The sequence below is a fragment of the Nyctereutes procyonoides genome, unplaced genomic scaffold (assembly GCF_905146905.1).
Source record: "Nyctereutes procyonoides isolate TBG_1078 unplaced genomic scaffold, NYPRO_anot_genome, whole genome shotgun sequence".
Lineage (NCBI taxonomy): Eukaryota > Metazoa > Chordata > Mammalia > Carnivora > Canidae > Nyctereutes > Nyctereutes procyonoides.
In genome coordinates this window covers 24,044,519-24,069,663 of record NW_026575036.1, presented here as the reverse complement: position 1 = coordinate 24,069,663, position 25,145 = coordinate 24,044,519, and the positions used below count along the sequence as shown (strand labels likewise).

Sequence of the window (25,145 nt, the reverse complement as noted above, 5' to 3'; positions counted from 1 at the left end):
ACAGGCTTCGAGTTAAAAGTAAATACTGAGGGGATCCCTGGGTGGCTCAATGGTTTAGCTCCTGCCTTCGGCCCAGGGCTTGATCCTGGAGTTCCAGGATCGAGTCCCACATCAGGCTCCCTGCATGGGGCCTGCTTCTACCTCTGCCTGTGTCTCTGCCTCTCTCTCTCTCTCTCTCTCTCTCTCTCTGTGTGTCTCTCATGAATGAATAAATACAATTTTAAAAATAATAATAATTCAGAACACATTATTAAAAAAAAAAAAAGTAAATACGGAGTTTCAACTTACCAACCAGCCCAGGGACATGGGGGCTTGTTTAGCATCTCTAAACCTTAGTGTTTTTGTTTTGTCTTTTTAAAAGATTTTATTTTATTTTATTTTATTATTTTTTTTGTGTGTGTGTTTTGTCTTTTTAAAAGATTTTATTGATTTATTTGAGAGAGAGAGAGAGCTGGGGGAGGGGCAGAGGGAGGGAGAGAGAATCCTCAAGCAAACTCCCCACTGAGTGTGGAGCTGGGAGCTGGATGTGGGGTTCAGTCTCATGGCCCTGAGATTATGACCTGAGCCGAAATCAAGAGTAGGCTGCTCAACCCACTAAGCCATCCAGGCACCCCTGGCTTTGTGTTTTCATTTGTTAAATGAGAATGAAGGTAATGGTGATGGTGGTGGTAGTGGTCCCTATCTTCTTGAGGTATCCTGAATATTAAATTAAGATAACGTGTGTGAAGTGCTGGGCACCATGTCAGCACTCCATATATATTGTATTAAAAAAGGACTTCAGGTTTCTCATCTATCAGAAGTGGTGGGAAAGTTGATCAGTAAAGTTCCCCTTACCTCTGGTATTCTGTGCATATTTAATCATTTAAAATACTTTTCTGAAAATAACATCTTAATGGAAACTATGAAAGGTGGTGTGGGGGCGGGGAAAGGATGTGTGTAGAAGTAAGCACTTTCAAAATCGCATCACATACTTCAGAAAAAGGCACCTTGGACCACTGACCCTAAACTGTGTCTTGTAAAAGTGCTGTTACACTTGCTTCTAAAATCTGATCATATTGTAGCCATTGGTTTTCTAGTGACCACCTAGTGTTAGGGCTACTTAATAACAGTAAAGGAATTCAGTGATCAGGGGGCACGATGTTTTGGGGAAACTTTGCAAGAACCAGGCTTACGATCAAGGAATTCTGCCTCAGTTTACCTGGTAAAGTTACAGTGTGTCTTTGCCACTAATTAGCTGGGTGCACTTGGGCAAATCATTTAACGTTTTTATGCCTCATTTTCTCATCCGTCCAGTGCTAATAAATAGTGTCCAAGCTGCCTAACCCATAGAGTTGTGCAGATACAATGAGAACAGAGCTGAGGAAATCCTTGAACAACTTCAAAGAAGTACTCAAGATGATAATCATCTTGAGTTAAATGTGCTGCTAATCCACAGCCTTAGGGCACAAGTTCAGATTAGTGATTCTCAACTCTGGCTTCACATTAGACCTCCTTGGGGTCTTTTATTTTTATTTTTCATTTATTTTTAAAAATATTTATTTATTTGAGATAGGAAAAAAAAAAAAAAGAGTGAGCAAGCAGGTGGGAGGGACAGAGGGAGACAATCCAGGCAGACTCCCTGCTAAGTCCAGATCCCGGTACAGGCCTGAATCCCATGATCCATGAGATCACAACCTGAACTGGAACCAAGAGCCAGACGCTCAACCAGCTGAGCCACCCAGTTGCCCCCAAACGGAGTCTTTTAAAAGCTACCAATGCCCAGACTCCATTTCCAGACCTTTAGATTTAGTTGGCCTGGGGTGGAGCCCAGACTTGGGATTTTTTTTTTTTTTTAAAACACTCAGGGTGATTCTAATTACAGTGGCTTAGATTTTAAAGCAAACAAAAAAAAGTCAGAAATTAAATGAAGAGCTCCATATGTTGTTTGATATAGTCTAAATAATGCAGAGCTGTGACCTTGAGTGACTTTTCCCTTGATTTTGACTAAACCAGCCTGTTGTTGACATCAGGGAGCCTCAGCCTTAGATTACAATTTACAGCCTGAATTTTCCCAGGTATACAATCCTGCCCACTGATACAGCCAGGCCCACATAAAGATTTAATGTGTGGATCTCAGTTTCCATCTTTTAGGAGTGATGAAGAAGACTGGAAAAGAAACAGACAATGGAAAGGAAAAGGAAAAGGATAGGGTCTGACCCAGGTATGGGAGGAGGAAGCTCTGAGTAGAAGAGACAAGGACAGAGCACAGAGAAAAAGTTGTATTCGGTTTATGGAACTCGTCTAGTTGAGCTTGTACACGACCGGCTATAAAGCCAAATAAAGCGTGTGGGTACATTTTATGTGACCTAGACTTTAAAAAAAATTGTTTGCAATTAGCTGTCAATATTTAAACTTCGGATATTCACTTAAAATCTGGATTTCAGGCATTTCTTGGAAAAAACAAACAGTAGAAAGATCTGGCTTATTCCAACTGAAATAGGTGGGATATGTGTTCTCCAGTTCCTTATGCTTCATCTGCCTTGCCCATTTTTCTCCCATATCCGGGCTGTGGTGGCACTTGCAACCCTTGCTCTGCATCTGTAGACCTTAGTCCTGGCTGCACATTCGAATCCCCAGGGGAGCATTTAAACTATCCATGCTCGATCCCACCATAGACCAATTAAATCAGAAATTGGTGTGTGTTAGGCTATTTTTTTTTTTTTAAAACTCTTGAGGTGATTCCTGTGTCTGTATCCGGAACTGAGGACTTCTAGCCTAGGTCACCTATTCAGAAGATTTGTCCACAAGCCCGTTTCTTGTCTCTGAAAGTGATCCATTAGGAAACACTTGATAGCATTATAAATTCAGAGGGCCTTAAGACTGGAGATCTTTGAGAGAGCATTGGTTAATCAGAACTTCCTAGTTTGGGATGCCTGGGTGGCTCAGTGGTTGAGCGTCTGCCTTTGGCTCAGGGCATGATCCTGGAGTCCTGGGATCGGGTCCCACATCGGGGTCCCTGCATGGAAGCTCCTTCTCCCTCTGCCTCTCTCTCTGTGTCTCTTATGAATAAATAAATAAAATCTTAAAAAAAAAAAAGAACTTCCTAGTTTAAGGTGAGAAAACAGGCCTAGAGAGAAGAAAAACTTGTCCAAGGATTATTACATCGTTTGGTATTGGGGTATATAGTGTGTTTTCTTATGTTTTCTATTTTCAGGCAAAGGCATATGTGTAATTTTTTTTATAAATGATCCTCTTTATATGCATCACTTTGTGATGCTTTAAATTTCTTATTATTTCTGTTCTTTATTGAATAGTTTGTTGGGCGCTAGCTGTCATAACTTAGCTAAGCCTTAAAAACAAAGAAAATTCCATCCAGTCTTTTTAGTTCAACAACAGTCCTTTTTTTCCTTTTTTTTAAAGATTTTATTTATTTGAGATTGGGTGGGGGGAGAGAGAGAGAGAATGAGTGAGAGGGAGAAGCAGGCTTTCCACTAGTAGGGAGACAGGCAGGGCTCCATCCCAGGACTTCAGGATCATGACCTGAGTTGAAGGCAGCCACTTAACCAAAGAGCTATCCAGGCTCCCCTCAACAGCAGTTCTTGATCAAAAATATCATTAGAGGGCAGCCCCGGTGGCTCAGCGGTTTAGCGCCGCCTTCAGCCTAGGGTGTGATCTCGGAGATCCGGGATCAAGTCCCATGTCAGGCTCCCTGCATGGAGCCTGCTTCTCCCTCTGCCGGTGTCTCTGCCTCTCTCTTTCTCTCTGTCTGTCATGAATGAATAAATAAAATCTTTTTTTTTTAATATTTCTTTTTTTAATTTTTTTTCTTTATTTATGATAGTCACACACACACACAGAGAGAGAGAGAGAGAGAGAGAGAGAGAGAGAGAGAGGCAGAGACATAGGCAGAGGGAGAAGCAGGCTCCATGCACCGGGAGCCCGATGTGGGATTCGATCCCGGGTCTCCAGGATCGCGCCCTGGGCCAAAGGCAGGCGCCAAACCACTGCGCCACCCAGGGATCCCTGAATAAATAAAATCTTTAAAAAATATATCATTAGAGCAAAAACATATATATGCAAAGAAAGATAATTTTCTCAAAAGCTGAACTATTCCGGGCTGTTTTCAACTCTGCATTTTGTAACTATTTTTTTTAAACATTTAAACTCTGCCCTTTGTAACTATTTAAATCTACAAATTTTCAGTTGATAAGAAAGATTTTTAGTTTTGTGGTAACCACACTGCTCAAATACACTCACTGTTCTCATTAAATAAAGTTTTAAGGGGATTTTTTTAAACAAATGTGATATACAGTTTGTCCTATATAGAAAGTTATAGATTGACTTCGCCAACTCTTGGAGTTTATCAGTATTTTCGTTCTTAGAGAAATCAGAGTAATTCTGAAACGTCTGAATATGGGGTGCACCTGGGTGGCTTAGTCTGCCTTTAGCTCAGGTCATCGATCCTGGCATCGATCCTGGCATCTTGGGATTGAGGCCAGTCTTATAGGTCTGCTCAGCAAGGAGTCTGCTTCTCCCTCCCCTGGCTCTTGCATTCTCTTTGCATATCATATCATGGCATTAACCTTGGTTAATGATAAATACCTTCCGTTTATATAGTACCGTACAGTTTTAAATGTATTTCCACATAATTCTCACATACCCAGATTAAATGTGAAAGGAATTAAGTGGCAGACTTCATGGAAAGTGGAAAGACTTCATCTTGCTTCCTTTATCTTCCCGTTTCTATTTTATTTTCCTGGGAAAGTGTGTGAGGATCACTGATATGTTGTCTGCAGACAGATGATCATAGCTTGCTCTTTAAATTTAGTCATCACTATTATTGTTAACATATTTGCTAATACTATTTGCTAAGGGAGCTATCAGGTCTATGGTCCCTATCCTCAAGAAGTTGAGATTGTAATTAGGGAAGATGATAAGTACATAAAAGGATTGTTAACCTATATGAAAACCCTTATACAGGCCAATTAGTAATCTATACAAAAATGTTGAAAGAATTCATCACAGGTACACAGTCATGGGTTGGTCATTGGAAAAAGATATCACAGAGAAGTTTGATTTGAAAATTTTTTTAAAAATTTATTTATTTATTTATGTATTTATTTATGAGAGAGAGAGAGAGAGAGAGACAGAGAGAGAGACAGAGAGACAGGCAGAGGGAGAAGCGGGCTCCCTGCAGGGAGCCCGACGTGGGACTCTATCCTGGGTCTCCAGGATCACACCCTGGGCTGAAGGCAGCGCTAAACCGCTAAGCCACTGGGGCTGCCCTGATTTGAATTTTTTAAAAAGAGCATGAAAGCAAACAAGCTGGGCTTTGAAAGCAATGTTATACTTCCAGAGGAGTGGACTTCATGGGAAGGGGGAGGGGAGCAGTTCGGGGTCAAAGAAATGGTGTGAACAAAGCAGAAAACTGCCTAAGACTAGATCCATTGAGGAAATGGAGGGCCCAGGAGGAATGTCATTGGAGAGCAAATTAAAGAGCTAGTTATGAGCAATCTAGGATTGCTTTGGAAGATTCCAGAGATTAGGCTTCATCCTGTAGACGCTGGGAAGTTATGATTGGCAAGAAGAGAAGAGGAATGTGCCAGACACAGGTTTTCAGGAACAACCTGCCTCTGTAGGGGAGAGAGGGTAGGACCAGCAGGTAGCATGGAGGAAAGCGAGTTAGGATTGTGGGCAGAGGGGAATAAGGGGCAGGAGGGGACGTATGAAAGAATGTTGATGGGGCTTGGTGACTGATTAGATATTTAGCGGCATTAAAGCCATACCCGGGCTCCAAGTCTGAGTGATGAGGAAAAAGAACATTATCTTTAACAGAAATAGCAAAGCCGACGTGTGAGGTCAGTGATATGTTCAACTAAGCATGTGGGGTTTGAAATAATGGCAAGCATCCACATGGAGAAGTCCAGCGGGCAGCTGGCGTCTAAAAAGAATTTGTGGAAATTTTTCTGAGCAGGAAGGGACCCGAGAGATCCTCTCTCCCTCCAGCCTTCTCATTTTACAGATGAAGAAACATGTGACATGTTAAGTGACTTGATTATTACCAAGTAGTATTTATGAGGGAGAGCCTATTTCATAATGCAGAGGAATGCTAGTTTTAGCAAATGAAAAAGACTGGGGAAAAAGTCTGGAAGATGCCTTTGTGGGCTGAAATCTGACACTACAGGCTTGAAACCTTAGAAAGGAAAGAATTCGGAGTGTATGCTGGAGGAGTGACCCCTACACTGCAGGCGGGAGAAGGAAGGGGGCCGGCCCAGGAGGCCCAGAGGCAGTGCTTAGGAGCAAGTTGGAGTCCAGGAAGCAGTGCTCCCTGCCTGCCTGGAAGGCGTTGGAGGGAATGAGAACCCAGAAAAGGCCACTTGCCTTGATTAGGAAGTGGTAGCAGGAGTAGCAAGTATAGCCACAGTGGCCTTCGAGAACCAGGCCAGGCACTGTTGTAGGTGCTGCCCATGGATCCGAGCGTGGAATCTTTATAATGACTGTATGAGGTGGGTAGTCTTCATCTCCAGCTTACAGATTCAGAAACTGAGGCAAAGAGAAGTTGACCTACTTGCCCAGGGTCCACAGCTCCTGAACGGTGGAGCCAGAATTTGCCAGTTGAGCATGGTTTCAGGGGAGCGATGAGGACAGGAGCAAGTTCAGATTGTTGGCAGTAACGGGCGGATGAGGGCTGGTATTTCAAGGTTATAGACAAGGTCACTTTCCAGATACGGAGATGAGAGTGATGGGTGGAAGTCAGGGAAGTGCGTGGAGAGGAAGTGGTGATAGAAAAATGCTAGCAGAGCTAAGAGCACTTGTACTTGGTTAAGCCATGAGTCTTAAGAAGAGAGAAAACACCTTTAATTGGAGATTGCTTCTTGGGTCCTAGCCTTTTTATTACCAAAGACCTCTTTTATTATTTCCCACTTCCCAAAGATCTTTTCCTTTCTTTTTTTTTTTTTTTTTGAAGATTTTATTTATTTATTCATGAGAGGCACACAGAGAGGCAGAGACATAGGCAGGGAGAGGGGAGAGAAGCAGGCCCCAAGCAGGGAGCCCAATGTGGGACTTGATCCTGGGACTCCGGAATCACGCCCTGAGCCGAAGGCAGGCACTCAACCCCTGAGCCACCCAGGCATCCCCCAAAGATCTTTTTCAAACATTATAAGTATCAATTTTAAGCTTTTGGCCTTTAAATTTTTTTTATTTAAACTCAATTTAATTAACATACAGTATATTATTAGTTTCGGATGTAGAACTTAGTGATTCATCAGTTGAATGTAACACCCAATGCTCATTACGACATGTGCCCTTCTTAATGCCCATCACCCAGTTACCCCGTACCCCACCCCCTCCCTCCAGTGATCCTTGGTTTGTTTCATATAGTAAAGAGCCTCTTATGGTTTGCCCCTCTCTCTGCCTTTGTCTTATTTTATTTTTCCTTCTCTTCCCCTATGTTCATCTGTTTTGTTTATTAAATTCCACATTGGAGTGAAATCATATGGTATTTGTCTTTCTCTGACTGATTTTTTTTAAAGATTTTATTTATTTATTCATAGACAGAGAGAGGCAGAGGGAGAAGCAGGCTCCATGCAGGGAGCCCGATGTGGGACTCGATCCCGGGTCTCCAGGATCACACCCCAGGCTGCAGGAGGCACCAAACCGCTGCGCCACCGGGGCTGCCCTCTCTGACTGATTTATTTTACTTAGTGTAGTACCCTCTAGTTCCATCCACGTTGTTGCAAATGGCAAGATTTCATTCTTTTAGATGGCTGAGTAATATTCCATTGCGTGTATGTATGTGATATGTATACATATATGTATATATGTATCACATCTTTATCCATTTATCTGTCAACGGACATCTGGGCTTTTTCCATATTTTGGCTATTGTGGACATTGCTGCTATAAACATTGGGGTGCATGTGCCCCTTTGAATCCCTATGTTTATATCCTTTGGATAAATAGCTAGTAGTGCAACTGCTGGGTCATAGGGTAGTATATAGCAATACAGGCCTTTCTTAAGAAACAAGAAAAGTCTCAAATACACAACCTAACCTAACACCTAAAGGAGCTGGAAGAAGAACAGCAAATAAAGCCAAAATCCAGCAGGAGAAGAGAAACAATAAAGAGCAAAGGAGAAATCAATGATATAAAAATAAAAAAAATAGTAGAACAGGTCAATGAAATTAGGAGCTGGTTCTTTGAAAGAATTAGTAAGATCAGTGAACCCCTAGACAGAGTTACCAAAAGAAAAGAGAAAGGACCCAAATAAATAAAATCATGAATGAAAGAGGAGAGTTCACAACCAACGTTGCAGAAATAAAAGCAATTATAAGAGAATCTTATGAGTAATTATATGCCAACAGATTAGGCAATCTGGAAGAAATAGATGCATTCCTAGAAACATATAAACTACCAAAACTTGGGCAGCCCTGGTGGCTCAGCGGTTTAGTGCCACCTTCAGCCCAGGGCATGATCCTGGAGACCCGGGATCGAGTCCCACGTCAGGCTCCACGCAGGCTCTCTCTCTCTGTGTCTCATGAATAAATAAATAAAATCTTTAGAAAAAAAAAAACTACCAAAACGGAAACAGGAAGAAATAGGAAACCTGAACAGACCCATAAGCCCTAAAGAAATCAAAGCAGTAATCAAAAATCTCCCAACAGACAGAAGTCAGGTGGCTTCCCAGGGGACTTCTACCAAACATTTAAAGAAGAATGAATACCTATTCTTCTGAAGCTGTTTCAAAAAATAGAAATGGAAGGAAAACTTCCAAACGCATTCTATGAGGCCAGGATTACCTTGATCCCCAAACCAGAGACCCCACCAAAAAGAATTACAGACCGATATCCCTGATGAACATGGATGCAAAAACTCTCACAAAGATACTAGTTAATTGGGTCCAACAGTACATTTTTAAAAAGATTTTATTTATTTATTCATGAGAGACACACATACACTCAGAGAAAGAGAGAGAGAGAGAGGCAGAGACAGGCAGAGGCAGAAGCAGGCCCCAAGCAGGGAACGTGATGTGGGACTCGATCCTGGGATTCCAGGATCACGCCTCTGGCCAAAGGCAGGTGCTAAACTGCTAAGCCACCCAGGGATCCTCCAACAGTACATTAAAAGGATCATTCACTATGACCAAGTAGGGTTCGTTCCTTGGCCACAAGGGTGGTCCAACATCGGCAAATCAGTCATTGTGATACACCACATTAATAAAAGAAAGGATAAGAACCATATGATCTGCTCAATAGATGCAGAAAAAGGATTTGACAAAATACAGGATCCTTTCCTGATGAAAACTCTGCAGTGTAGGGATAGAGGGAATATACATCAATATCATAAAAGCCATATAGGAAAAACCCACAGTGAATATTATCCTCAGTAGGGAAAAACTGAGAGCCTTTCCCCTAAGATCAGGAACACGACAGGGATGTCCACTGTCACCACTGTTGTTCAACACAGTACTGGAAGTCCTGGCCTCAGCAATCAGACAACAAAAAGAAATGAAAGTCATCCAAATTGGCAAAGAAGTAGTCAAACTTTCACTCTTCAGAGATGACATGTGATACTTTATGTAGAAAACCCATAAGACTCCACCCTAACATTGCTAGAACTGATACAGAAATTCAGCAGTCACAGGATATAAAATCAGTGCACAGAAGTCCATTGTATTTCTATACACTAAGCTTTTAATTGAAGTATAATTTATATGCGATGCAATATTCAGATTGTAAGTATACTGTTTAATGAGTTTTGCCTAAAACTTTAATATATCAGTTTATGTCCTGGTTTTATTACTCAAAGAAATATAAAATTGCTGGTCAGAATTTAGGCTCATCACACCAAGTTAATGCACTCTAGCCCAAAGCAAGAATACTTGACATTTTAGTCAACCTCTTTGGCCTCTTTGAGGCCTTTTGAGAAACAGAAAAGCAGTTCATAGATTCATATTTTTACCATCTAAGAGTCAGATGATCCAAAGATCTCAAATGGGTAAACCGGCTCAGTTATGGGAAGAGATGGCGGGAAGAATAGGAGCATCTTTGGCCTTAGGCCTCATGCTTTCTCAAAACTACTGACCTAACTACCACAATTGATTCTCAGCAGTTGAGCTAGGAGAGGTTTAATCTAATTAGTTTCACAGAATAAAAAACCAATAGTGATTCATAACAATTTTAAAATTAAGTGTATGTGACTGGACATTATTGATACGAAGGAATTCTTGTCATTTTTTTAGGCTTGATAGTGATCTGCTGGTATTGTTTTATAAAAGTTTTCCTTCAGAGATATGTGCTGAAACATTTACAGGGGATAGGATGTCCGAGATCTGCTTTAAAATAATTCTCTGTGATGGTGGGAGTAAAACTTCAGTAAGACTGGCCTGAATTGATAATTGTTGAAGTCGATTCACGGGGGTTCATTATTCCATTCTATCTACTTGTGTATATGTTTAAAAGTTCCCATGATAAAACATTTAAAAAGGTGGGGGGAATAAAATTAACGACTATCAGTCAGGGTTTATTTGCATGTAACAGAGATTTTTCTATGTATGGTAAGTGTAAGGGATTTAATACAGGCAATTAAGTGCCTGTAAAATTGTCGGAAGAGGAGACAGAGCAGGCTGGGTCTCTAGGAATAATTATGGGAATACCACCACTTAAAACTAGTCTGCTAAGGGAACTGCCACTTGCGTCTCCATCAGGAAGCCAGGAAACCATGAAGCCAGTTTCTCACTATCTCAGCTACATGCTCCAGGAATACATCATTTGAGCCACATCTGATGATCAGGAGTCCATAGCCGCAGTTGTTGGTTCCAGAGCCATGTATTGCACCTGCTAGAATTGTACCAGCCAAATGGATGCCTTGCCCCCACCACTTTGCTCTCTGATTGGTGGAATCTGTATCATACCTAGAACCCTAGCTGCAAAAGAGTGTGGGAAATGTAGCTCTCAAGTTGCCCTCATATACAGAACTGGACTACAAGAAGTAGGAACAAATACTGAGCAGGCAAATCCACTAGAAAGTCTAGAAACTAGAAAGCAATTGAATTTGTATTTTTCCCAAGAAGTGGTTCTTTTCTTTTCTTTTCTTTTCTTTTCTTTCTTTTCTTTTCTTTTCTTTTCTTTTCTTTTCTTTTCTTTTCTTTCTTTTCTTTCTTTTTATTGGAGTTCAATTTGCCAACATACAGCATAACACCCAGTGCTCATCCCACCAAGTGCCCCCCTCAGTGCCCATCACCCAGTCACCCCAACCCCCCACCCACCTCCCCTTCCACTACCCCTTGTTCGTTTCCCAGAGTTAGGAGTCTCTCATGTTTTGTCACCCTCACTGATATTTTCACTCATTTCCTCTCCTTTCCCTTTATTCCCTTTCACTAATTTTTATATTCCCCAAATGAATGAGACCATATAATGTTTGTCCTTCTCCGATTGACTTACTTCACTCAGCATAATACCCTCCAGGTCCATCCACGTCGAAGCAAATGGTGGGTATTTGTCGTTTCTAATGACTGAGGAATATTCCATTGTATACATAGACCACATCCAAGAAGTGATTTTTGACATCGAGTTACAATATATTCTTTATAGTTTGGCTTTCCCTATACAGTATTTTATTTTATCTTATTTTATTTTGTTTAGTTTTAAGTAGGATCCATGCCCAATGTGGAACCCAGTGTGGAGCTTGAGCTCACAACCCTGAGATCAAGACCTGAGTTGAGATCAGGAGTTGGATGCTTAACCAGTTGAGCCACCCAGGCATCCCCCCTACAGTCTTTTAATCAGCTTTTACCAAACCTATAAAACTTCTGTTCCTCAAGAACATGTCCCTTGCTCCCTCTGCTCTAGCTAGGTTCATCTGAATGGTCGTGTAAGGCTGTTCTGTGTACATTTGGCATGTGCTGTTCCCAGTACAAGTAACGCCTTCCCAATCCCCCATCTAAGTCTCCTTGTTTTTAGATACGGCTCAAGGCCTAACTTTGTAAACTCTGCTGATTTCTCCAGGCCCTATTTTTTCCTTCCTTCCTTCCTTCCTTCCTTCCTTCCTTCCTTCCTTCCTTCCTTCCCTCCTCCCTCCCTCCTTCCTTCCTTCTGTACACCTGTAGGCATGCATATCTCTGAAATCTCTGGATTTATTCTTTGCTCTGTCATAGAGTTAGCAGATATTTTATGGTATGCTGTCACCTTATATGGGATAGTCCTGCTCGCTTATATAGGGCTTAAGCAATGTAAGGCCAGACGAGTTTCTCTGTATATCTTCTTTGATATGTAATGCCATGAAGAGTAGAGACTTACGTATTTCACGTTGGTCTAATTTTACTATTGGTAAAGTATACCAATAGGCATACTGACATAATGTTTGCTCAAGAGTACCTCACGAGATTGTGGTAAAGGACCAAAGATATTCTGTGCCGATTAAACTTTAATTTGCAGGGGATCCCTGGGTGGCTCAGTGGTTTAGCGCCTGCCTATGGCCCAGGGCGCGATCCTGGAGTCCTGGAATCAAGTCCCGCGTCGGGCTCCCAGGATGGAGCCTACTTCTCCCTCCTCCTGTGTCTCTGCCTCTCTTTCTCTCTATCATTAATAAATAAATAAATAAATAAATAAATAAATAAATAAATAAATAAATATTTAAAAAAAACTTTAATTTGCAACCTATTATAAATGTTGAGAGATTGTAATTATGGTTGGGCTAACATCAAGATCTTCACACAATAACGCTGGTAGGCCTTTTAATTAATTCTGTTGTCTGATAATCGCCTCGGTAATTTCAGTGAAGCTCTCATTCTTTGCTTCTTGAACTCAGCCTGCATTTCCTGCCTGTGCTGTTGACCATGTTCTCCTTCATTGAGAAATCTCAGCTCAGCCCCCCCCCCCCCGCCCCCAGTCACTTGTCTGCCAAGCAGTGTGGCTGTCCAGATGGAAAGGGCTGGATGTCAGCTTATAGCACAGTCCAGCAGATAAGCAAGCATTTGCAGCAATGGTGTAGCCCCGTGTTCACTATCTCAACCTAACTCAGGAGAGGAGATCGTATCTTGTTAAACGAAAAAATGAAATGTTTTCGAGACTGTATGATATGCTTTCCATTTTTGTAAATGTAGACCTATTTTTTTATAGTACTCTTTTCATTTCACAGATACTTATTGAGTGCCTACTGTGTGCTCGGCACCATATCTATGTGCACAGAAGAGCCCCGGAAGGTCATACTCCAGTATATACACAGTGATCATCTCTGTTTGCTGACATAACAGGTGACTTTTTTCTGTTTACTTGCCCCCCCCTTCCTTTGCATGCATGTTTCTTCTAATTTTTCTACCAAAGCCTATATTCTTTATTAATAACGAACTAATGTGGTTTTAGAAAAGATACCTGTTCTCCAAAATGCTTATAAGGTAATGCAACATGAAGAAAAGTAGGTTAAAAACAATCTAAAATTCCAATGTTAAAAAAAAGGTGGGGGGGAGAAGGAACTAGAGAGGGAGAAAGAAAAATCAGGAAAGGAAAATGAAGAAAAAAGAAGGAGAGGGGAGAGGAAGTATACCATAGTCTAATAGTGGCCCAGTTTTGGGTGGTGGGATCTCTTTTGCAAGGCGTGGTTCTGAAGACTTCCTGGTGTGTATGTATTAGTTTTAGAATAAGAAAAAAAATGTCTTTTTCAAGGGCTGGTCCAAATGTGACTTTTCTTTGAAGCTGCCTCAGATTCCTGAATTTGACCTTTCTCAAACTTTGAAATCCCTTCATCATCGAGCCTCAGTAAATAGATGATAAATTGAACAGTGAGGAATTTCTATGTGTGGCCTCAGCCTTGGTGAGAGGTGTCACTAACTTTGTTAATTTACCCAGTTTTGCAGTTTTCATTTTCAAGAACGAGTTAGATTTCAGCTAGGTTATTTCGTAACAATAAAAATTTATTCTTGGGGAGCCCAGGTGGCTCAGCGGTTTAGCACCACCTTCAGCTCAGGGCATGATCCTGGAGTCCCGGGATCGAGTCCCACGTCAGGCTCCCTGCATGGAGCCTGCTTCTCCCTCTGCCTGTGCCTCTGCCTCTCTCTCTCTCTCTCTCTCTCTGTCTCTCATGAATAAATACATAAAATTTTAAAAAATTTATTAAAAAAAAAGATTAGGACACAGAGAACACACAGGCAGCAGAAAGACCATTGAGAACAGAGAGAAGCAGCGCTATCCACAAGCTGTGGACCATAGGCCTCAGAAGAAACAAAACTTGCTGACTCCCTGATCTTGGACTTCTAGGCTCCTTGACTGTGAAAAATTCTTTTCTGTGTAAGCCAAAGAAAAAAACATTTATTCTGTGTGATTAACTTAGTACCGGCATTTGCTTTATACTGACATCATCTTAGTGGCCAGGACTTCCTTTTTATGATGCTTTTGCTTTTTTTTTAATCCATTTATTTAATTGACCATCTATCTATCTATATATATGTTATTTGTACACACACACATACACATGTATATTGATATGAAAGTTTAAATTCAAACAGTAGACTCCAGATCTATTATTAGTCAACTTTTTCTCCTCTCAGAAAATTTTTGTCCAGCGCCCTCTTTCTTCCTGATCTGTCAGAGGAAAAGACTCAGCCCAAATTGCAAACACCACCCACTGAATCAACTTTCTACGAGCCCCGCAGTATCACTTCAGTATCACTTCAGACTCCAAGGGAAGTGATACAGAAGAGAGACCTTGTGGCAGGGCTCCTGGAAATCACCCAGTCTAGCCCATCTGTGTGGCTTTCATTAAGGCGGCCAACAAGAGTGCGTATTAACACACTGCAACGTTTATAAAGAGGTTGTAAATGCTGCTGCTGTGTGAAGGCACTAAAAACAATTAGAGATGGGCCTAGTTGCTAGTACTACCATTCCAGCTAGAGAATCAGCCTAGGGAGATCTCCCACACCACCCAGGGAGACGTGGGGCTTGACCCTCCCTGCCCTGGCCTCCTGCTCTCCAGGAGAGGCCCTGCCTGCAGGGAAGTGGAGCTCCCAGGACCTGAAGTATTAGGAAGTGTTTTTTTTTTTTTTTTTTTTTAAGCCTATCTTCCCCAGTGGGCAGTGAGAATGTCTTCACCAGCAGGGGACAGCAATGGCTCCCTCTCCCTGGGGGTGTGGTAGGAAGCTCCAGGCCCCCACTGCAAGGTCCACCTATCCTGGCCCCAAAAGGCAGGGGCAGTCTAGCACGCCAGTGCGCAGGTTTAAAATGTATTTTCATTGGCTTTGTCTCCAGTCTCGTCCATGCCTGGTTTCTAGGGTTTTCCCCATCCCCTCATTTGGGGGTCCAGACTCAAGAGGACAGGTGTAAAGGGGAACAGAGGTCACCAGCACTGAGGTGAGTCTCCCTGTTGGAAGTTGTAAAGGATCCTGGAACCAAGGGAATTTCATGCTAGATAGGAGTCGGTATGAACAAAAAGGAATACTGTGTGCCTTGGTTGTGGGAAAGTGAACAGTCTTAAAAAAATAATCATTCTGAGGTATTTTCTACGGGTCCTGAAAATTTTGTCAATTAGCAAAATACTGGTTGGGATGTACCGGGATGCTTACCTGGGCACATTAGGGTTTTGACTCTTAAGTAGGCTATAGTCAGCTTATGAAATTCAGGATCAGACAAAGTATCATCCAAAGGGGTTTGCCTTTGGTGGTAAAAAGAAAAAAAAAAAAACACAAACTTTCTTGTTTTTCTGCTTCATTCCCTGGTGTCCATCACCTCACCGAGATGACCCTGGTGAGGCTCCTGTGTATACATAGGCCTTACTTTTCAGGTCACATCTAGCTCTTTTTGGTTGCCACCTGCTTAATTTGTGATGTGTCTGAAGCTCTTTTTCCCCTTATATGCCGTCAAAATGTAAGTCCCAGTCATCCATGTAGGGCAGACTAGGAACTCTACAAGTCTTTTGTTTCTGGAGAGGAAATACAGTTTTAGGTAGATTAACCTAAATCCCCTGAGTATGAGTTTTTAATTCCCTAATTCCCTGACATGGAGTGATTTCATGGAAGAGATTGATTTAATCTCTTGCAGTTGATGGATAAAGTGTTTGCTAAATTTCAAAACACAGGTTTGTCCTTTGCTGCTTGACCTCCAGGTTGGGTAGTTGATCCCTCATGATGCCATTTATTGAGGATTCGCATTTTTATTAAACGAGGATTGCTAGATCGGAGGTGCTTTTGTGTCTGTGTAGTCTGCACCCACTATATGTGTGCCCTGTGATGGGATGCATTAAAATAACTGCATCCCTTTCCTTTTAAACAGTTTCATAAAAGGCATCTATAATGCCTGCAGTTGACTTGGTATTCCTATAAATGTGAACGGGAAAATTATGGGACAGGACTCATTTTGTAGTTATAAAGAGGGGAGAGTTATGACAGGCATAAAATTTAGAGATAAGCCTCTATAACTTGATGTACAAAGACTGCTCAAACGCATTGAAGAGCAAAATGTATAAGTTATCAGTAAGTTGACTATTGTTTACTTGTCACAGTTTAATCAGTAGTGATATTCATATGCTTATTTTTTATTGTGTTGTATTTTAGGGGTGTCAAGCTTATATTTTTGCTGCTATCCATTTGTCATACACTCAGAGCAGAATTTGGACTAATTTTTTTGACTATCGATACTACTTTCTAAACATGATGCATTTCAAAAGTGGACTCGAATTAACTGAGTTGCAGAACATGACAGTGCCCGAGGATGATAACATTAGCAACGATTCCAATGATTTCACCGAAGTAGAAAATGGTCAGATAAATAGGTGAGTATTTTTCAGCTAACGCTCTCAACCCTATGAAAGAAATGTCTCTAAAATATTATTCTGGTGTTAGGTTATTCTCCTGAATTATTCATTACTAAAGTTATGCTCCATTTGAAGACGTAATTTGAATTTCTTATGTGACATCTGTTGGGCAAAGTCTGCAATAGCAAATGAAGCAAATAGGAAAGTAATTTATTCATCCTTTCAAATGTTTCAATTGAGTCTAATAAAAATATATAAATACACTGGACCCCAACCAGACCTAACTTTTCAAAAGCTCTATGCTTGTGAATCAGACAGGCTGCTAGAATTTTGCTGCATCTCATATCTGAGCATGTACTACAGTCATCTGCCCTCACCCACATTTTTACTAACAGTCAACATCCCATTTGCCAATGATCCCATTTTAAAACTGCAAATACAGCTTTACAAGCATGATGTCTATCACAGATTTTAAATAGTAATAATAATAGTTGAGCCCCAGTAGTTCTCTGAGAAACTGTAGTAGGGAATTAGTACATGAAACAGAAAGAGAAGAGAGCATGAGTGGGAGGAGGTAGATGGGAGGCAGGTGGGAAGAGTCTGCCCCAAAAGCTCTCAGCCCCAGTCATGACCTCAGCAGGTCCTTGCAACTCTTGGGTCTTGTGTTTCTTAAGTTAGAAGAGAAGGACTGATGTCTTTTTTTCCCTCTTTTTTAAGTGATCTGGGCCATTCTCTGACATGCTGATTTTATAGCCAGTGTCTGTGGATCATTTCACAGGAAGCTCTCTAGCTTGGGACTCAGTGATGTGGTCTGTTTAAAGCATGTAGCCTCCTAAAAGCCTCCCCCTCCAGGGGAAGAGAGTGGAATAGACAGGACCACTTACTAGAACATTCCAGAGATGTACATATTTGGGGGGTGATCAGACGGAAATGGGATGGAAAAAGATGAAAACCTACAACAGCTAACCAGGCATCTTTGTGGAAATTGTTTCTGGAAATCTGCTCTATGTTTTAATATGGTGTGCAATTGGAAGGCCTACTGAGCCCTTAGCTGTGGTCATCACAAACTCAAAAGTTCCAGCCCTGCTTCTCCCTTTTCTCTTCCCTAAATGTCCTCAGAGGTTAAGTGTGCAACCCAGACACTTCCTCATTATCATCCAAGTACCATTCACTGGGTTGTGACATATCTTACTGTTGGAATTAAATTTGCTTCTTGGACTTTTTCTGAGTAATTATCAATAATAACTACCATTTCTTGAGTGCCAAGTATTTTTTGCATATATTGCCATTTTTCCTTATAACATTCTTTTGCAAATAAGGAAAAATTTAAAATGCATTTTACAAATCAGGACGCTGAGACTCAGAGAAATAAAATAACCTGCCCAAGAGTGCACACAGGTTCTGTCAGAAATCCCCGTCTTTCTGCTCTATCCTGCTGCCTCCAACTATTGGGGCATTAATGAAAAAAGGGTAGTCTTTTCCAGTTTTATTAAAATACCAATGCTATTTTAAGCTGCGTACACCCGGAGTGTTCTGCAGTCACTACTGACCTCCACTTAGCAGTGGATGGGAGTCCAACCATTTCACAAGGCATTTTAGTTTTATAATGAAGCTTCATTGATTGCCCAAGCAGTGCAAACTGTAAGGACCTTAAAATGAGTCATTGTAATGTTCAGTTTAGAATCTGAACTTGATCTTTAAAAGTTGTACTTAGTAAACTAAAAATATTAAGTTGTTGAGGAGATTCCAGCTTGCAATATCTGGAAGCACCCATTCTCGCCCATGGCTTGGGCACCTTGCCTGAGCTCACTTCCTCACAGACTGTGATTAAAGCAGTAAGTGGGTACAGCGGGAGAGCTGGCGGGTGTTGACCACTTGCTTTGTGGAATCTGGTTCTGCTACTGCAAATACAGTGTGATGCATTTCTTTCTTTATTTTATGTCCTCTCTTTCACTGACATAGTTCATGAATCTTGCTTCCTTTCTGGCTCCAGGACAATTCAAATTAAAAACAGCATATGGCAACATGAAGCCAAAAGAGGCCAATGAAAGAAACAAAAGATCCCCATCATGATTCCTGCAAAAGCTACACCTAAATACCTCTCACTCTTCTTGTGGCGTTTTCACATGGGAGTGAGGAAAGTAGGCTCAGTTATAGGAATCTAAGAGGGCCATCTGCCAAAGCAGTGAACTTTTGGGGTCACGGTCCCTCTTTTTGCAAAGCTAGAGAGAATGTGGAAAGCAAATATTGATCTCCGCTTACATGGCATGTAACTGATGGCTTTGCCTGAGAACTCCCCCACTAGGGTACTGTAAGAGTCATCTTTTTAAGTTTAGTTAAAAATAGAGTAGAGTCATCCGGGTATTAGAACTCCTGCCCTTATTCCAGTTCAGTTTTATTTCATGCCCTAATTTTGGGGTTGTAGTCATAGAAATCTCTACCTGAAACAGCAAAACCTTTCAAAATGTCCATGGGACCAGTACTGCTGACATTTTAATGTGCATACTCAACACCTGGAAGCCTTGTTAAAATGCAGATTCTGGTTCGGGAGGTCTGCGATGGGGCCTGAGATTCTATTTCAGGGCCTGAGATTCATATTCATGTATGTTATGCCCATGTTGTTGATCCAGGGACCACACTTCAGAGAGGCAGGCTCTAGGCTCTTTTTCTGGATGTGAGCTTCTTGACAGAAAGAGCCATCTTAGTCATCTTTATATCTCTTATACCTTGTAATGATATGATAATAGTGCCTGGTACAGGGTGGATGTTACAAAATATTGGTTAAATGAGAGAGAGACAGACACAAACACACACAGAGAGAACAGTTAGTGCCTGGTTTGGATTTGGATTTGAATTGAATCCTGGCTCAATCAGTAGACCTTGTGCTTTGAGCCTTAGTTCTATCCCTGTGAGACATGGATAATAATAATACCTTACCTCATGGGATTGTTGGGGAATATTAAATGCAATACTGTTATACTGTTTATAGGTTAAGAATTCAGGCTCTGGGGCAGCCCGGGTGGCTCAATGGTTTGGCGCCGCCTTCAGCCCAGGACGGGATCCCGGAATCCCAGGATCGAGTCCCGCCTCTGCCTGTGTCTCTGCCTCTCTCTGTGTCCCTCGTGAATAAATAAATAAAATCTTAAAAAGAAAAAAAAGTTAAAAAAAAAAAAAAAGAATTCAGGCTCTGCATCCAGCCTGCTTAGGTTCAAATCCTGGCTCAGCACTTTACTTATTAGCGATGTCACTTTGGTCAAGTTACTTAATTTCTCTAAAATGGGACTAATGATAGTACTGATCACATGTAATGATTGTGAAAATAGATGAGCAAATCCATGTACAGTGTTTGGCAGAGTGTCTGGCAATAGTAAGACTTTTAGTTTAGTAGGAGAAAAGTTTGTATCAATAATAGGGCAACCCTCTTTCTTTGGGAAGCACTTCTGTGTTGTCCACCCCAAGGAATAACAATTTTGCTTTAGCTTTTGGAGGGTTGCTGGTTATTGTTACCTTAAAGCTTTTGAAATACTAAAGTTGTCAGAATATTCATAGATTATCCTAGCTGTATCCATGAGAATATTCATGTATGTTATCTACTCTTGTTCTGGTCTTTATGTAGAGTTAATGTTGTTATGACCCCAGAAGAGTCTTTAAGATTTTTCTTGAAAGAATCCGGGACAACTCTTGTCACTATACCCTGCATCAGCCTTTGTTTGTTTTGATCCCTCTGTATCTTCCAGAAGAATTTATGTACTAAATTCGTATCATTTGGAAGGACGCTTGAGAATGTAATATCTTTTCTACATGTTAAGGACGAAGTTTCCACAACTTCTGTCTTCAGTTTTCATGTCAGAATGAAAAATTCTTTCCTTGCTTTAATGGCTTCTGTTCCCTTTCTTTTCAGTAGAGTTTGACTGTCAAGTAAGGCTTTGTTTACCCTCTAGTCTTTATTTTTTTTAAGTTTTTTAACTTCCTTTTCCTTTTTATTTTTTATTTTATTTTATTTTATTTTATTTTTTTTTTTTCCTTTTCCTTTTTAATAGAGTGTTAGAATTTCGGTAAAGAACTAGCAAAAGTCATTTAAGTTCAAGTTTGTTTTAAGTTATTTATTTATTCATTTAAAATAATTCAAGTATAGTTAACAAACATTATATTAGTTTTGAGTGTGCAATATAGTGATTCAGCAATTCTTCAGCAATTCTATACATTATTCAGTGCTTATCACTATCACTGTCCTCTTAATCCCCTTCACCTATTTCCCCCATCCCCCCAAGCCCCTCCCCTCTGGTGACCTTTGGTTTGTTTTCTATAGTTAAGAATCTGTTTTTTGTCTCTTTCTTCTTTGTTTGTTTCTTAAATTCCACATATGAGTAAAATCATACTGTATTAGTCTTTCTCTGACATTGTACTTAGAACCATACCCTTTAGGTCCATCCACGTTGTTGTGAATGGCAAGATTTCATTCTTTGTTGTGTGTGGCTCTTTGTATGTACCTTATCTTCTTTATCCATCCCATCTATGGATGGACGCTTGGGTCCCTTCTATAATTTGGCTATCCTAAATAATGCTGCAATAAACATAGGGGTGCATATATCTTTTCAAATTAGTTTTTGTATTCTTTGGGTAAGTACCCAGTAGGGGAATTACTGGATCATATGGTAATTCTTTTTTTTTTTTTTTAATAAATTTATTTTTTATTGGTGTTCAATTTACCAACATACAGAATAACACCCAGTGCTCATCCTGTTAAGTGCCCCCCCCAGTGCCCGTCACCCATTCACCCCCACCCCCCACCCTCCTCCCCTTCCACCACCCCTAGTTCGTTTCCCAGAGTTAGGAGTCTTTATATTCTGTCTCCCTTTCTGATATTTCCCACACATTTCTTCTCCCTTCCCTTATATTCCCTTTCACTATTACTTATATTCCCCAAATGAATGAGAACATATAATGTTTGTCCTTCTCCAATTGACTTACTTCACTCAGCGGTAATTCTATTTTTGATTTATTTTATTTAATTTTTTGAGGAACCTCCATACTGTTTCCCAGAGTGGCCACACCAGTTTCCATTCCCATCAATAGTGTGCAAGGGTTCCTTTTTCTCCACATCTTCACCAATACTTATTGTTTCTTGTGTTTTTTATTTTAGCCATTCTGACAGGTGTGAGGTGATATCTGTGGTTTTGATTTGCATTTCCCTGATGATGAGTGATATCGAGCATCTTTTCATGTGTCTGTTGGCCATCTGGATCCATCTTCTCTTTAAATGCCTTCTGTTTCTTTCATTCTTTCATGTTTTCCAATCTCTTTGTTACTTCTTTTCTCCGGTTCTGTCTTCCTTTTCCTTTTTAATAGAGTGTTACAATTTTGGTAAAGAACTAGCAAAGGTCATTTAGGTTCAAGCACTCATCTCTTGTGTTATGAATCCTCAAATGAAACACTATCATCTAGTAAGAACCTGATTGGTAGAGATTACAATAGGAAGATTATCTTCCTATCGTACAACCCATCCTTAATTGGATTGTTGTTGATTTATTTTTAGTTTTAAATAACTGCTCTGTATTTCTCTCCTCCTTTCACACTATCTCAGTATAACGCCTACATCCTTTGTAAGGCTTTGTCTATTGAAGGTCACCACGACAGCCACTGTAGGTTTTATTTTGTTTTGTTTTGGACACAGAACAATTGGTTCCCTAAGAGTTGTTGAATTCTGCTTTGTAGGTACAGACCGACCCAGTGGAAATTCTTCTTTTAATAATACTTCTATCATCTGAGACCATATGTCAAAGGCACCTTCACCCATAGCCCATTTTTAAGTCAATAAAAAAGAAGTTTTATTCCTATTTCTTTGCCAGAGGTCAGTGGTTTTTAACATGCAATTGCATTTTTTTTTAAATGGTGAGATAACAGGAACCTGTAATAAGCTGCATGACCTAGTTATTTTGAATGGACTTTTCCATTACAAAAAGGGTTGGTTTTATTTGTTTTAAAGACATTTACAGAAGTACAGAGCAAAGCTATAAAGACTACAGGGAAGAAAAATTTGGAACAACCAAAGGGAATAAAGAGGCTTTCTTTAAGTACTTCATTCTTGTGAGTTAGATTTCCCTGCAGCCTAAGCTACTCCACAGTTCCTTAAAAGAAGATGCCTATGCAGGTTATGGAGGGTCTTCTGAATTGCAGATGCATGGGCAGGTACGTATAAGGAGAGGGAGTGAGGGTGCCACATAACAGCTCAGGATGCAAAATGACCTCAGGGCTCAGTCTGTGCCACAGAAAAATAGTAAATAGGTCAGAGTCAGAAAACTCCATTTAGACCAAAGTATAAGAAGACTCATGGAAGGTGAGGGCTTTGAACTGGCAGGATGGTGCAGGCTGAGAGGAGGGTGGAGGGTCTCCTGAGGTGAGAGTGGATTCCTACTAGAGTTGATCCTTGAACAACATGGGCTTGAACTGCATGCGTCCAATTTAAAAAAAAATTTTTTTTAGTAAATACAGTACAGTCCTGTAAATGTAATTTCTCTTCCTCACGATTTTCTTCATAATGTTTTCTTTTCTCTAGCTTGCTTTCTTGTAAGAAAACAGTATGTAACACGTATACAAAATGTGTGTTAATCAACTGTTCATGTGCTCGGTAAGGCTTCTGGCCAACAGCAGGCTATTAGGAGTTAAGTTTTGGGGTATACTGCAGAATGCACTGGCCTTGCTTGTCTCAGTTCTCACTTCTCTTTGGAAGATCATTTTGAGGGTCAGGGGGAGCTGAGATTGGAGCATTGAGACAAAATTAAATTAAGCAATACCTAGAATTGCAGGGTAGGGAATCTGTCCTTGAAACTTTCTCAGTGGGGGAGCCAGTGAAGATTTTGGGAGAAAACCGATTAAGCCATGTGGCAGAAAGTAGACTGGGAGAGGCAGAACCAGGGAGGCGCCTGACACACATTTTTTTAATGTGCTTTGTAATGGTAACTCACTACCGCAGCTCTGAAAGTTAGTTTGGTTATTCTCATCCTGCAGAAGTCCTGCAGGGAAGACCTGGCAATCACGCAGGGACCTTATTCTTTATCCCATTCCATTGCACGGTGTTTGACCCTGGTAGACGCCCCCAGTGTCACGGTGCCTGTGTCCCATTCTTCTCTGCCAGGCACCAGTCCTCTGCCACCAATTCTGAGGAGAGCTGGGAAACTTGGGTCTGCCATAAGTTGGGTCACCATTTACTGGTGTTTAGGGTGTCTTCTTTGAAAACATTGGGGGCTTTCCTCTTGATTTAAAAATAGTGGAAATGCTTTTTGGAAATCAAGTCCCTCTATAAGGAAGGCAAATGGGGGACCTTCTGGATAAAGATTGGGTTAGACTTGAGTTGGTTGTCAAAGACAGTCTGATTAAATAATCTTTTGTGTAATAGCAACACTAAATAGGAGTCGCTTTCATTTTGGCAAGTCCAGCACCCATGTTTTTTGGGTCTGCCTGTGTGAAATGGAAGACAGCCTTCCTTTGCCTCTTTTCAGCCAGATCTGTTAGCCTCAATTCTGTATAAAGATTTAAAATGTTAAGGGCAGGGGCACCTGGGCAGCTCTGTTGGTTAAGTGCCCAACCCCTGTGTCCTGGGATTGAGCCCCTTGGCAGGCTCTGTGCACGGTGGAGAGTCTCTCTCCCTGTCCTTCTACCTCTCCCCCCACTCATGCTTGCAATCTCTCTCTCCCTCCCTCTGTCTCTCAGATAAATTAAATAAAATCTTTTTTTAAAAAATGTTGAGGGCAAAAGGAGGGCCACACCAATCATTAATAACAATGCTATACAACTGCCAGATTGGTCTCCAAAGATACTGGTTTCCTGATGCCATTCTCTTGCTAAGAACCTGTAATACTCTTTCTTAGGCCTCTGCCTTTAAGTTTTGTCTGGCTAATTCTACCGATAAAAGCAGCTTTTCCTTCTCTGGATTCCTTATCTCATCTGCCTTTTGCACAGCCAGACCTCCCTATTCTGGGTTTATCTGGGACAGTCTCTCCTACGTTTTGGGAGACAGAGATTCCCTTCTACTTCCTTTCACTCTCTCACCCTAACATGACAGGTTGCAGACACATCTGCCTAGATGCCAAAGGGATAAACTGCAGATTGTGCTGCTAATGTGAGGTGGTGGCCCCCCGGGGAAGTTCGTAGTCTGTGTGTCACCTCTCTTGAGGTTAGCTTGGCAAAATAAGGCGAACTTGGAGAAGTAAGAGAAGCCAGACCCCTTGGATCAAAGATGAAAAAAGGTAGCTAAATTAAACCAACATTGATGATATGTATCTTTCATTTAAAAAATGTTTTATTGTGAAATATAGCATCATTCAAAACATATATGCAAATGTAGTAGTGCACAATTTAAAGATATCTGAGTCTTTAAAAAGCCCAGTTCAATTGGCTTTACGTTCATTGGTGAAAAATTCACT

At 40.9% G+C, this 25,145-nt stretch overlaps 1 protein-coding gene across 7 annotated transcripts in view; it reads left to right on the top strand.

Annotated features, from left to right (window-relative positions):
• Positions 1-25,145, top strand: part of SLC38A1 (solute carrier family 38 member 1) — a 69,724-nt gene that overhangs the window by 4,265 nt on the left and 40,314 nt on the right. For 5 of the 7 annotated variants that reach the window (XR_008663565.1, XR_008663566.1, XM_055318662.1 and 2 more), the window contains exons 2-3: positions 13,120-13,234; positions 16,523-16,740. Coding sequence is in view for 5 of the 7 variants with exons in the window: in XM_055318662.1 (XP_055174637.1) it covers positions 16,619-16,740 (122 nt within the window). In the remaining 2 variants the exon portion in view is untranslated. Of the gene's footprint in view, positions 1-13,119; positions 13,235-15,221; positions 15,324-16,522; positions 16,741-25,145 lie in introns of all 7 variants that reach the window. The other 2 variants (XM_055318665.1, XM_055318664.1) reach the window with 2 other exon arrangements.